Genomic DNA, 13,387 nt, shown 5'->3' on the forward strand with positions numbered 1-13,387 from the left:
GGCGAGATCACACACGTACCATGCCTGGCCCATGTGCTTAACCTCGTGGTTCAGCGGTTTCTCAAATCCTACCCGGAGCTGCCAGATCTGCTTGTTAAAGTACGCCGCCTGTGTGCCCATTTAAGAAAGTCACCTACAGCTTCCGCCGCCCTTGCCGTGTTTCAGCAGCATTTGCAGCTTCTGGCTCACAGACTGGTGTGTGATGTCCCCACGCGTTGCAGATATTGGGAAGGATTTTTGAGCAGAAGAGGGCAGTTGTTGAGTACCAGCATCAAAAAGGCCGTCGGTATTTGGTTCAGACTCCACACATAAGACCTCAGGAGTGGACATGGATGTCAGACATATTTACCATCCTCCAAAACTTTGAGGACTCCACCAAGATGGTGAGCGGCGATGACGCCATAATTGACGTCACCATCCCGCTCACAATCAAAGAGGATGCATTGCAGGCGCAGCACGATGAGATGGAGCAAGGGAGTCAGAAATGCTTCCAGGGGTCTTCCCCATGCTGTCCCCATGTCATTTGAGGACTGTTCCCATCGATTTGGGCAATTTTTAGGCCCTCTGCAGACCGCTGGGTTGAGCCGTCTGAAAAATGCTCGAGTTTCCCATAGACATACATTGGGCTCGTTGCTCGGGTCGAGCATCTGAGTATTCCAATGTGCTCGAACCGAGCATCGAGCACCCGAGCATTTTAGTGCTCGCTCATCACTACATTACTCATTACAAAGGTTCGCTACTGGCCATTATTACTTATCCATAGTCTGCCGATTTCTTCTACTTACCTTTAATGTAGCCGTTTTCTTCACGTGCTGATTTAGCTGCTTACTATTTGGCTGCACGTTGGCATCGTGCCACCCTGTGTCATTATCTCCGCTGGTTTCAGAAGTCTTTATTTCATCCTGGAAAAACAACAAGTATAAAACTGCAATGAACAATTTAAAGTGTAAAGTTGTTTTAAGTCTGCCTGGAAGGATTAGCTTGCAGCGATATATTATATTAGAGAAAATTGGGAACCATAGATGTATACAGTATTTATCAGTAGGCAACAGGAGTGCAGTGCCAGTAGCATCTACAAACGCTGCTTTCCAATGGGCTTTGCGGTTTTACATAAATAAAGCTTAAATGTCGTACAAAAAGAAATATGCATTTTTCTAATAGTCGGTGTTCCAGCATCGAACCTTTTGAAAGATGTCTGCTTACTGTCAGCGAATGGGAACATTATGGTTTACAACAGCAATACACTTGTTTTGGTAGAGCAAATTGAGGAGAATTGTATCTTCTGTCACATACAGATATTAGGAAACCCTTATTCACATTGAGGTCATTTTTGACACAAGGTGAGATTTTAATATTAGAGATAGTATGAGACCGTCCCAATTTGGGTACACCCTGTCGCGGTGGGATGGCTTTACGCTTTTTTTTAAATCAAAAACAGTGTTTACTAAGTACCCTATGGAAAGAGGGGAAAGTATCTAAAGTTTTATGGAGGGCAGAGAAAACAGGCTTTAGACAAAGAAGAAAGCAGATATTTTGGCAAAAAAGGTGTAATTTGACACCTAACTTGATAACGCCAATGGCTTGTATAATGTTATAGGGAAAATACACACTTCACATGAAAAATATGGTTTTTCAGTAATGCATATAATAACAATAAGAGGCCTGATTGTTATTATATGACGTGTTAGTCTCCTGATGTGTTAGTTGTAGTAAGTAATACATTCCTCATAAAATAAGGATTTGGAAACTTCTTTTCATTGTGCCTTTCCTCTGTTATTACTCCTGGAAATGCATGAATAAAGCAGCAATTTGGAGATCAGAAACATTCTCAGGCTAAGCGCTCACTACTTTTGTGTATGTGACCAGCAGTATCCGTCAGGAGCTTTTCCCCACATGTATTTTAAGTTTCTCACATGCTCCCATTTAGTTAAACAGCCAAAATTTGTGGGTGATACATGTTATCCTCACTGAGGTCTGTGTGTATCCGGGCTGTCTTCACTTGCTTTCATGGGTCAGTACAGCTCCAATGGTGTACTTTTTTGACCTTGTGCTTTCTTCCTTTCTTTAGCCTTTTTTCTATGCCCTCCAAGATAATTTAAAGGCTATGTACACCTTCATACAGATTGTTTTTGTTGTTGCTCATTTGCTTCTTAAAGCAAAGTTAAGAAACTTTCTAAATAGTCTTCATTGAGAATGTTCTAACATTTTGCTTTTGCAGAACATCAGTAAGTTCTTTATCTAAGCTAAGTGATCTGTAAAAAAGCTTCAAATCCATTAAAGCTCCTTCCCCTGATGAATCTCCCTGCTTCCCTCTCCCTTCAGTGTTAGAGATAGAAATAGGGAGGAGGTTATGCACAGAACTGCAATGGATAGGGGGGAAAGCATCTAAACTTTTATAGAGTGCAGAGAAAACAGGCTATAGACAAAGAAGAAAGCAGATAAAGAGGATTAAGTGCAGGATACAAGTTGTGGCGATACATAAAATCAAGTAAATACTGCAGCATCCTGGATACACCGAGAAATCACATCCAGCCTTTATTACTGGGAGAGATGCTCCCACAAGAAATAAAATCTGAAACTTGGATTAGGCTGCAAAATGTATATGGGTGGGAGGGGGAGGAGAGGTGACTGAAGAGTGCTGACTGAAACGTAGTGCAATTTTATTAACTAAAGGTGACATGTAAAATTCACCTTATTTAATACTGTCAATTTCATGGATGAGTTTCATAAAATGTTTATGTGAAGAGCACAAAAAAAGAAAAAAAATTGAACTCATAAATCAAAACCAATAAACCCACCAGATAACGGTTGTTCCAATACATGCTGGGATGAAGCGGATCCATCCTGAAAGAAAGCAAACGGAGGCATTTCCCAGCCGTGTACAAAGCCTTGGCCTTCAGATCATTACAGCCGCCGGATAGTGACAAAGCATTGACCAACTGAGATAGGGCAGCAGGGGCCACGGTGCGACCCAGTGTTTTCCACTCCTAAAAAAATAAAAAGAACAAAATATCTAAAACACTTAGGCTTAGAATATGTGTCATTCCCATCTCAGCCATGTATAGCCAATATAGAAATACCTGCCTATACGCAGCGACCAGAAGTGGCTGTATTTTTTTATAGACAGTACAATATCTTCAGAAATAAATGGAAATGTACCAAAGTTATATCCTCAGGATTTTTTAATTAACACCTCCATGTTGCAATTTCAAAGAAGAAACAGAATAAACAGCATATGCAGCAATAAAGACTCCCCTAATTAATACTTGGTTGCACACCCTTTGGCATTGCTGACAGCCTCCAAATGTCTCTTCTAGACATCTATAAGCTTTAGGTACGTCTCAGCTGGATTTTTCTCACACTCTTCCTTTGCAGTTTGTTCGAGCTCTTGAATGTTTGCAGGGTTCTTTTTCCCAATGGCAAATTTCAGCTCACCCCAAAGATTTTCAATGGGATTGAGGTCAGGGCTCATTGCTGTCCATGTTAAAACAGTCCATTTTTTCTTTTTCAACCATTCCTTTGTACTTTTGAATGTGCATTGGGTCATTGTCTTGCTGGAAGACCCATGATCTTCGACTCAAACCAAATTTTCTTACACTGGGTAGGACATTTCGATTTAAAATCTCTTGATAACTCTCTGATTTCATGATTTCTGTGATACAGTCAAGGCCTCCAGTACCGGATGCGGCAAAGAAACCCTACAGCATTATGGATCCTCCACCATGCTTAACTATTTGGTAAGGTGTTCTTTTCCTTATAAGCTTCATTGCGCCGTCTGCAAACAAACTGTTACTTTGCATTGCCAAAAAGATCTATTTTTGTTCCATCTGTCCACAGAACATTTTCCCAGAAGGATTGTGGTTTGCCAAGGTAGTCTTTGGCAACGATCAGTCGTTCCTTTTTATGTCTTTTCTTCAGCAATGGTTTCTTCCTTGGCCTTCACCCATAAAGCTCTGTTTGGTTTAGTGTGCGGCGTATGGTACTTGTTGAAACCATGACCCAACTGTTCCAGGTTGGCCTTCAGGTCTTTAGATGTTTCACGTGGTGTTTTTCCCACCATTCACACCAACCATCGAAGACATCTCTTGTCAATTTTACTCTTTCCTCCACATCTTCGTTCTTCAAGGTTCCATGCTTGGCAACTTCTTAATAACATTGCGCACTGTTGAAACTGGGATACCAAGGTCTTTGGAGATGGCCTTATTCTCTTTGAAAGTCTTGTGTTTGCTAATAATAGCAGTTCTGATGTCCTCAGACAGCTCCTTTGTCTTCACCATTGTGACAAAGGAACAGGGCCTACCATGTGGCATTTTAAAACACTGGCTAATTCATGTCACATGGACGCCGACAATTAATCACAGGAGAATCTCTTTAGTGATTTACCACAAGGGAGTCAAAATGTGTTTCCATACTAAATTAATGTAAATGGTGCCAATACCAGTGTCACAGCAAGCTTTAGGTTTTTCTATTTTTACCTCCCATTGTTTTTTTCTTTAAATTATTGTTTATCATTTGCTCTTTTGTATTTAACACGAGTGCTCTATACAAAAAAAATCTGTTTCATTTGATTAATTTTTTTTCAGGAGATATTCCACATTATGTACTTAAACTTCATGGGTGCCAATAACAATGACCAGGGTTGTAACTATCCAAAAATAAAAATCCTGAAATCTAGCAGTTTTCATTTGAGTCTTCTAATAGGCTGATACTTCCTATTTTGTAGTTATCACTTCTCAGCAGTCTCATTGTCTTCACAGCCAGGATTACAACGAAAGGTACCTATATATTGATAACACGGAATCCTTTATTCACAACAGATGATGGCTAACAGCTCTCTACTCCCTCTCCATGCACAAAGATCCCTGCACAGATCAAAGAGCATGCCTAGAAAACTCAATAAACATTTCCAAATCATTGATTTCTCTGTCATGAACATAAATTTATGGTTTTAACGCAGTGCCTCTGTAAATTTTCGGAGTGTGGTTAAAGCTCCTGCAGTGCACAGATGTCAGACACATCCGAAGATCCTGGGGAGAAGACAGAAGCGGTTTATCAACGATTCTGTCTTCAGTTCCGCCAGCTACACAGTGCTCAGTAAGGGCACTGCTGATGAGTCTGTAGGAACTGGCGATCACATAACCCCTGGATGTCTGCTAGCATGGCAGAGCTGTTTGGTCCTAGTAAACCCAGATCAAGTTTGCCAGCGACTTGTGACACCCCAGTGAGCTTTTTTCCCCTGTAACTGATGTTCCAATGGATGCTCCAGTTACAATGTAAGAAAAGATCAGTAAAGAAAAAAAAAAGAAAAAAAAAAGCTTTTTTCTTTATATTTGAGTCCTAAAAAAATAAATAAATTGCACGGTAACTAAAATAAACCCCAAAACAAATCTAAAAAAATAATAGAAAATGTTTCATATAATAACAAAAACTAAAAAAAAAAATTGGCCAGTCTTTAAAGGCCTTTCTGGCCTGGAAATTAAAGGTGGTAAAGGGGATGTCAAGTGCCCAAAATGCTTTTACAAATGTCCATTCTAATATATATTTTATCTATTTGCAGCCTTCCTATCCGTCTTCTTACTCTCACTTATGAGCAGGGTTGGACTGAGGTGCCAAGGGCCCACCAGTAACCAACTCCAGGGCCACACTTTTCAGCCTCAATCACAAATTCATATAACAATGAACTGGGTAGATTGTTAAATGAGTAAGATGCTGCCTTTGTCTGTACATAGTGATTCAGGTATATTGTGTCAAGTACTGCTCATATAAGAGGGTGGTGGGGCCCACCGGAGGATTCTCCTGTTCTCCTGTCGGCCAGTCCAAGTCTGCTTACAAGCCTTGCAGTTTCTGTGGACTACATTTCCCATCAGTTGTAGTGCTCGCTCCCCAAACCGGTGATCGCTCCACACGTCTAAGTATTCTATTTTTATTAAATCCGACCCCTACTCCTGCCATGCACAATGTGCCGCTGCGCATGCACAACAGGGGAAGGAACTCCGTCTACGTGGGAGGAGCAGTCTGCTCAAAATGTTGCCAGTAACCTAAAAGTCGGCGCTCTGTGTATGCAACGTCACATGAAGTTGAAAGAATAGTGAAGAAGGTGTTGCCACATCGCTAATGGAAAGTAATTGGAAATCAACTTTTTTTACTACAATAAAAGCCCGCCAGTGATTTTTGCATAATCCCTTTAACAAAAGAAAAAAATCAAGCAAGTCCCAAATGTACAGAAAACAAAGTAAAAAAAAATCTACAATCGAGAAATAAAAAAAAGACTAGAAATAAAGAACATGTTTCACTTTCCTAATTTAATTATTTAAAATATATTATAGGTGATACATTCTCTTTAAAAAGACAGTTCTTTTGGGTTTTAAGGTAGATTTATATTCATTTATAATAATATGTGTTCATTCATCATCCCGGTATGCAGAGAAGCCGTGGGCCGTGTGCCTCAATGGAAGCTGTAGACAGCTCTTGCCGCCAGCATCCACATGCCTCAGATGAAGGACGTTTGACAGGAGGACAGAGCAGAAAGTGTGAATTGGGTCCAGACCCTGTCCAAGGAGCACATTTCTCTACCAAAGAAGGATACGGTTTCCTGACCCTCAGAAAAATTCTCTGGATCAAATTAATTCTCTTCCATCATCTTGTGATAACATTAGTTATTACATAAAAATGTAGCCATTTTTTATTTATGCTCAGATTTTCCTGCCTGTATCAATTAACTTTAAGATGAAGCAGTACAAGGGATTTATAGATCGGCACTATTATATTCAGATGAAACATTTTGATCTCTTTTATGCACAATTGCATGTTATTTGCAGCAGCTGACTGGCATTGAGTGACGTTCCTTAGCTCATCACTAGGCCTCATTCAGATGTACGAGAAAAACAGACAAATTATTTTGATCAGAGTGTGATCCGAGTGTCATCAGTTTTTCACGTACAAGGAGAAAAAACACAACTTTCTCCACCTTCTCCTTTATGACCGTCTGTAAAAAAATTTTCACTAACCCATAGATTTTCTTTGCAGAGTTTGATCCGATCCTCGGATCAAAATCCAACCCGGAGGAACTGAGCCTGCTCCATACATGGTGTGTGCCAGCTGCATTATACAGCCGACGCCTGCCTCTAAAACCAGACGCTGGAGTTAGAATTCATCACTTTTGAAATGCTGTGGGTGTCCATTTGAGCATCCATCGGTCCCCCCCCCACAAGGCAACTGCGCTGTGCCATCTTGGTACTCCTCTGCAGAGCCCCGTTCTTGAATCGATGGCGTCTGGACCCCCAACGATCAGTTATACCCTATCATTTGAAGATAACTTACAGTATATACTCTTCTGCAAAGCCGTAGAAGTACAGCAAAAAGTAGACTTGACTCCAAAAAAAGTTATTCCATACATTATCCATACCCTGACATGGTGCCCTTTAAATAATAATGTTGCCATTACACCCCTTTAAATTAATCATGTTCAGTAGATCCTGAATGCAAATGTATGGATGATAGACGAATATAAGTACCTGCTCAACAGAGTTATAATCAGGGGTCGCTCTCACAAATTCCTCCACGATGACACGGAGTTCTCCTTTGCGTTTTTCCTCTTCCAATTTCTCTTCCTCCTCCGCGATGACGAGCTGGATGATTTCCAATGACAGTTCAGCAAATTCAAGCTTCATTTTTACAAGTTTCGTCTGGACTGGTAAACTAATACCCCCTGCCTGCAAAGCAAATTAAATTATGATGCTGTGTATCCCACGAAGTCTAAAGAAGGATTAATGTTTCCAGAAATGAAAAAGGGGAAGAAAAAAAAAAAGCTTAAAATATTTAGGATGGTACATGAAACGAATGGCACGGATGTGTGTGATGGTTAATTAAATCTTATTACCGCTTGTAGTAAAGAATTATTTCAAATGGGATCTGAAGCCTTAGGACTGGCTCGTACAGCGCTCCATCTCTGACTAATCTCCGCTCTGGTCATTAATTGTTCTGAATGATATAATAAAAGGGAAATGCAATGTCTGGGAGGCTCCCGGAGAAAGGGGACACCTTCCAGGCTGTCATATAAGTTGCTAAGGCTCCTAGAAAACATCTGAAAACTCCTGGAAATCACTGATTTTGGAAAGCACAACAGATAGTTATGAGCACCTCTCTGCAGGGAATACTGAGAAGAGGCTGCAGCGCTCAACCAAATTGGTGGTGGTCCTCCTAGTTGGACCACCTTTGATCAGAAATTGAAAGTACTAGCGACGGAAGACAGAGATCGTCACCAGGTTTATTCTTCCCAATTTGAGACGTAGGCACTAAGACACCGATTCCAGCTATGTGTAACTTACTAAGCTGCTTGCTGTAGTTTTGATAAATTATTTTATCGGCTGCATCTCTGCTACTCTTCTAGGAAATAAGCTCCTGCTATACAGTCCTTGATATTCATGAGCTTAGACTATCCCTGTCCACCACAGCAAAGGTATCCAGTCGTTGAGATGTCATCAATTTATTAGTAGAGCTTAAAAGATTCCAGGTACATTAAAAATGTTGCATTAAGGCAAAAACCAATGCGTTTCGGACTTAGAACTGTCCTTAGTCATGGTATGAATACGGTGCTACAGATAAGATTTAAACAGAGATGCACTCAGGTGATGCTTTTTTCATGTTTCATTCAACAGTTTCATATTCTTCCTGGTTTTCGTTTTCACCCGATCATTTGTGCTTTGCTTTAGCTGGTTTCTCTATTTAAATCTTGTCTGTATCACTGTATTCATACCATGTCTAAGGACAGTTTTATGTCCGAAATGCGTCGGTTTTTGCCATGATGCAATATTTTTAATGTACCTGGAACCTTTTAAACTGTAATGATAAATTGGCGACGCTTTATATCCAAATAGCTTGATACCTTTGTTTGCTTTGTCTGGATCTCAAGCCAAGCAGGGCTTTTATTTTCTATCCTGAGGATGCCACAATTCCACCCCTCAGTGTGTCTGGGATGTAGTTTCTGACAGCTCAGTCATCCAGACTGGTGCAGGGCCGTGATGAGCTGTCAGCGTTTTGATTGACAGCTCGGCGATCCAATCTGAGAGTACTGGGAGGTGCTGGGCTTCCTTCAGGTGTTCCCTGTCCTATGTGATTGCCCAGCTACTTAGCTGGGCTGTCAGTCCCAGATCTCTGCCAGATGTAGATTCAGCTCTGTGTGGTTTGTCTCTCTGTGCCTTGAGCTTTGCCTGTGGGCTTTTTTGTTGCCTGACCTTGGACCTCATTCTTACTATACGTTTGTTTAATCTCTTTGCTCTGATCCGCTATCCTTTATCTGCTATTTCTCATATCTTGGAGGGTTCATCTTACTGCTATGAATGCTGTGAAGGGGAAAGACAAGCGTTCTGGCTACCTCAAGATGACCCCATCCAGTTAACTGTGCAGCAGTTAAAGGAGTACTTCAGGAATATAAACCTACTACTATCAGGGTCTGATGATTTTGAGGCAGCGTGTGACTGGTATTACAGCTTTCACCCACTAAAGTTAATAGGACTGAGGTGCAGCACCAGGCACAGCCATTGTCATTATAACGGCGCTGTGCCTATAAAATCAATGAAGGAGATTTGAATTTTACTGGCGGCAGGCAGCGATTGATGTATGAGGACCCAATTTGGACCCCGACTAACATTAAAGGGTTTTTACGGGTATAAGTTATTGGTTTCTACTTAGCTAAAATATTAACTTCAGTTGTTATTCACACTCCCAAAGTCCACTACTGGTCCGGTCTTTGTTGAAATGTCTACAAGACTATTAGGTCGCAGTCAGACGGCCGTATTACTCGTGCGGGGATCACATCGCAATCCTGGGACTGGCCGTCAGCTTTCCTGACCTGAGCGTGACAGCCTATATTTCTATGCAGCTGTCACGCTCAGGTCAGAAGGTCCAACGGCCAGTCCGAGGATTGCAATGCAATCCTCGCATGAGTAATACAGACACCTGACTGTGCCCTTACTGTGTGACCGCTGCAGCCAATCACTGAGCTTAGCAGTTCGAGCCATCTACATTGGCAGCCAGTGAGTCCAGTGATGAGCACATGCACTATAGTCATGTCACTGCTGTAGTCAGCAAAGTCCAGAGCAAAAAAAAACACAAAACAAGTTATCTCCTATTTTTATGCATAACCATTTAATAAAAATACCAAAATAGGTTTACTTTGCTACCGACCTCAAGGACAGCAGAGCTTTGGATGTTGCACAATATTTGCTCCACTGTAGCGATGGCTTGCTCGGACATAACGTATGCATCCAGATAGTATCTGTGTTTCTGTTTCGCGTCTTCTACAATGCTGGCCAGGATCCTGACAAGGGATGATGAAAAGAATGAGAAAGACAAAATAAAAGAAACAGAATTCATGAATGTATGAGGGAGATGAATAAACCATTTCCAGTATTGTAGCATCTCCTACATATGTATAGACCTTCCACAGCTCGGTCATTAGCTTTACCAAACTAGTCAGGAAAATGCAGATCTATCTACGGCTGTAACTAGAAGAAAACTAGTGCTGGGAATAGAACAAAAAATATAATAAATTAATTCATAACATCAATTCTAATAATAAATCATGAAGACTGACCCCCTATATAATCAGAGGATAGGTCAATGACATGACGATATAAAATAAGAGTGGTGACTGCTTCTATGGTCTCACCTACCACAGCGCGACACCCCAGCAATCCGCACCATTCTGATGAAGGTCCGGATTCAGGGCCGAAACATTAATATTCTGGATTTATTGAATTGCATGAATAAATATTTTCTTTGTTTCCCTTCATCCTATTGAGGTGCTGAGTTTTTATCTACCTAATATTACAGATAGAACCCTACTCAGGCACAAACTCATCGATAAGGAGTAACGTACAGTGGGGAAATTAAGTACACTGCTGATTTTGCAAGTTTTCCCACCTACAAAGAATGGAGAGGTCTGTAATTTTTATCGTAGGTATACTTCAATTCTGAGAGACATCTTAAACTAAAATCTATAAAATCACATACTATGATTTTTACATAATTAATTTGCATTTTAATGTATGAAATAAGTAATTGATACAATAGAAAAACAGAACTTAATATTTGGTACAGAATCTTTGTTTGCCATTACAGAGGTCAGACGTTTCCTGTAGTTCTTGACCAAGTTTGCACAAACTGCAGCAGGGATTTTGGCCCCCTCCTCCATACAGATCTTCTCCAGATCTTTCAGGTTTCGGGGCTGTCGCTGGGCAACATTGAGTTTTGGCTCCCTCCAAAGATTTTCTATTGGGTTCAGGTCTGGAGACTGGCTAGGCCACTCCAGGACCTTGAAATGCTTCTTACGGAGCCACTCCTTAGTTGCCCTGGCTGTGTGTTTTGGGTCATTGTCATGCTGGAAGACCCAGCCACCCCCCATCTTCAATGTTCGTACTGAGGGAAGGAGGTTGTTGTCCAAAATCTTGCGATACATGACCCCATCCACCCTCCCTTCAATACGGTGCAGTCGTCCCGTCCTTTGCAGAAAAGTACCCCCAAAGTATGATGTTTCCCCCATCATGCTTCACGGTTGGGATGGTGTTCTTGGGGTTGTACTCATCCTTCTTCTTCCTCCAAACACAGCGAGTGGACTTGATACCAAAAAGTTCTATTTTGGCCTACTCTGACCACATGACCTTCTCCTATGCCTCCTCTGAATCATCAAGATGGTCATTGGCAAACTTCAAACAAGCCTAGACATGTGTTATAGTGAGTAGGGAGACCTTGCAGGATTTTAATCCATGACGACGCAGTTTGTTACTAACAGTAATGTTTGAGACTGTGGTCCCAGCTCGCTTCAGGTCATTGAACAGGTCCTCCCGTGTAGTTCAGAGCTGATTCCTGACCTCGTTCAGAATCATCCTTACCCCATGGGCGAGATCTTGCATGGAGCCCCAGACCGAGGAAGATTGATAGTTATTTTTTGTTTCTTCCATTTTCTAATAATTGTCCCAAGAGATGTTTCCTTCTCACCATACAGGTAACTAGTTCAAACAGGTACAATTAATAAAGGTAATGAGTGCAGAGTAGGAGGGCTTCTTAAAGAAAAACTAACAGGTCTGTGAGAGCCAGAATTCTTGCTGGTTGGTAGGTGATCAAATACTTATTTCATGCAATAAAATGCAATTTAATTATTTAAAAATCATACAATGTGATCTCTTTGTTTTATTTTTAGATTCTGTCTCTCACAGGTGAAGTGTATCTACGATAAAAATTACAGACCTCTCCATTCTATGTAGGTGGGAAAACTTGCAAAATCGTCAGTGTATCAAATACTTCTTATCTCCACTGTATTTCATCACCAGCTTCTATAGAAGTCACACCACTCCGAGGTGACTTTTGTTATTCTTCATGGGATTCAAATATCAATTTATCATTGTATTTTAATTACGTGATGAGAGCCATTCTATTGCATTCTTGGAGAACCCATTTAAGCTGACCGCCATCTCTCTCGACTCCTCCATATACAGGAGCACTCAGTTTGACCAAGTGATCCATTGTTCTCTGTGAGAGCGCAGCTGCACAGCACTTTATCTTCCCGCCGATAAAAAGTATCAGGAGACTGATTTAAAAAAATACTCTGTTGGGAAAAATTTGGAAATTTCTAAATTAAAGAGCGATAACGACTTTTATCTGATGTGCACAGGGTCCTTAATGGTCACACTTTGCCTTTATGGCTCTACCATTCAACCCCCCTGCACTAATAGTCCTTGTAAAGTCATGCAATAACTTTGGATTCTCTTTTTTTTAATGAGCTTATATGAGATTAGAAAACAAAGTCTGCTTTCAGAAATAGCACCACCCTAGTTCATGGGTAGTGTCTGGTATTGCAGTTGTGGCCAATTTAAGGGAAAACAGAATACCTGAGAATATTGGCATGTTTCATCATAAATTTGGCTCTGTACTCCTTGTGCCCATGGCGGAGGAGATCGGCTTCAGATTGACTCATCTTGTCACACATATCCAGCAAGGCCACAATTACCTGCGATGGTGCCCCACCTTTATACATCAAATCCTGGGCATTTTTTAAAAGAATAGTAAATTTCCTAAAAGTAAATAAAGATTTAAAAGATTTCACTATAACTAAAAATCACCTGTCAAATGTGGAAAAAAAATCTAATTTTTCACAAATAGTTTTTTAAATTATTTTACTTTTATTTTTCTATTGTCAAGAGACATCAAAATTAAACTGTTATAAGACTAATTAATTAATCAAATGGGCATTAACAAAGTAAAAACAAAAATGAAAACTGAGCCCTATAGACTTATTTTTGGCTATAAACATCATTGGGATGAGGTCAAAGAAGCTTCCGGGTCTAAAGAAAGAAAATGGGATGGAAGAATAGGGAAAAGCGGCATAGAA

The 13,387-nt window shown here is 40.7% G+C and overlaps 1 protein-coding gene across 2 annotated transcripts in view; it reads right to left on the minus strand.

Moving 5' to 3' along the window:
* CFAP46 (cilia and flagella associated protein 46) overlaps positions 1–13,387 on the minus strand; it is a 231,327-nt gene that overhangs the window by 79,290 nt on the left and 138,650 nt on the right. For both annotated transcript variants that reach the window (XM_073685201.1, XM_073685200.1), the window contains exons 39-43: positions 12,888–13,070; positions 10,186–10,318; positions 7,515–7,712; positions 2,799–2,987; positions 786–902 (exon numbers count right to left, since the gene is read on the minus strand). In XM_073685201.1, coding sequence (XP_073541302.1) covers positions 786–902; positions 2,799–2,987; positions 7,515–7,712; positions 10,186–10,318; positions 12,888–13,070 — 820 coding nt within the window. The remainder of the gene's footprint in view (positions 1–785; positions 903–2,798; positions 2,988–7,514; positions 7,713–10,185; positions 10,319–12,887; positions 13,071–13,387) is intronic.

This window comes from Phyllobates terribilis, unplaced genomic scaffold (genome assembly GCF_046119375.1).
Source record: "Phyllobates terribilis strain yellow unplaced genomic scaffold, ASM4611937v1 Scaffold_5__5_contigs__length_657084704, whole genome shotgun sequence".
Taxonomy (NCBI): Eukaryota; Metazoa; Chordata; class Amphibia; order Anura; family Dendrobatidae; genus Phyllobates; species Phyllobates terribilis.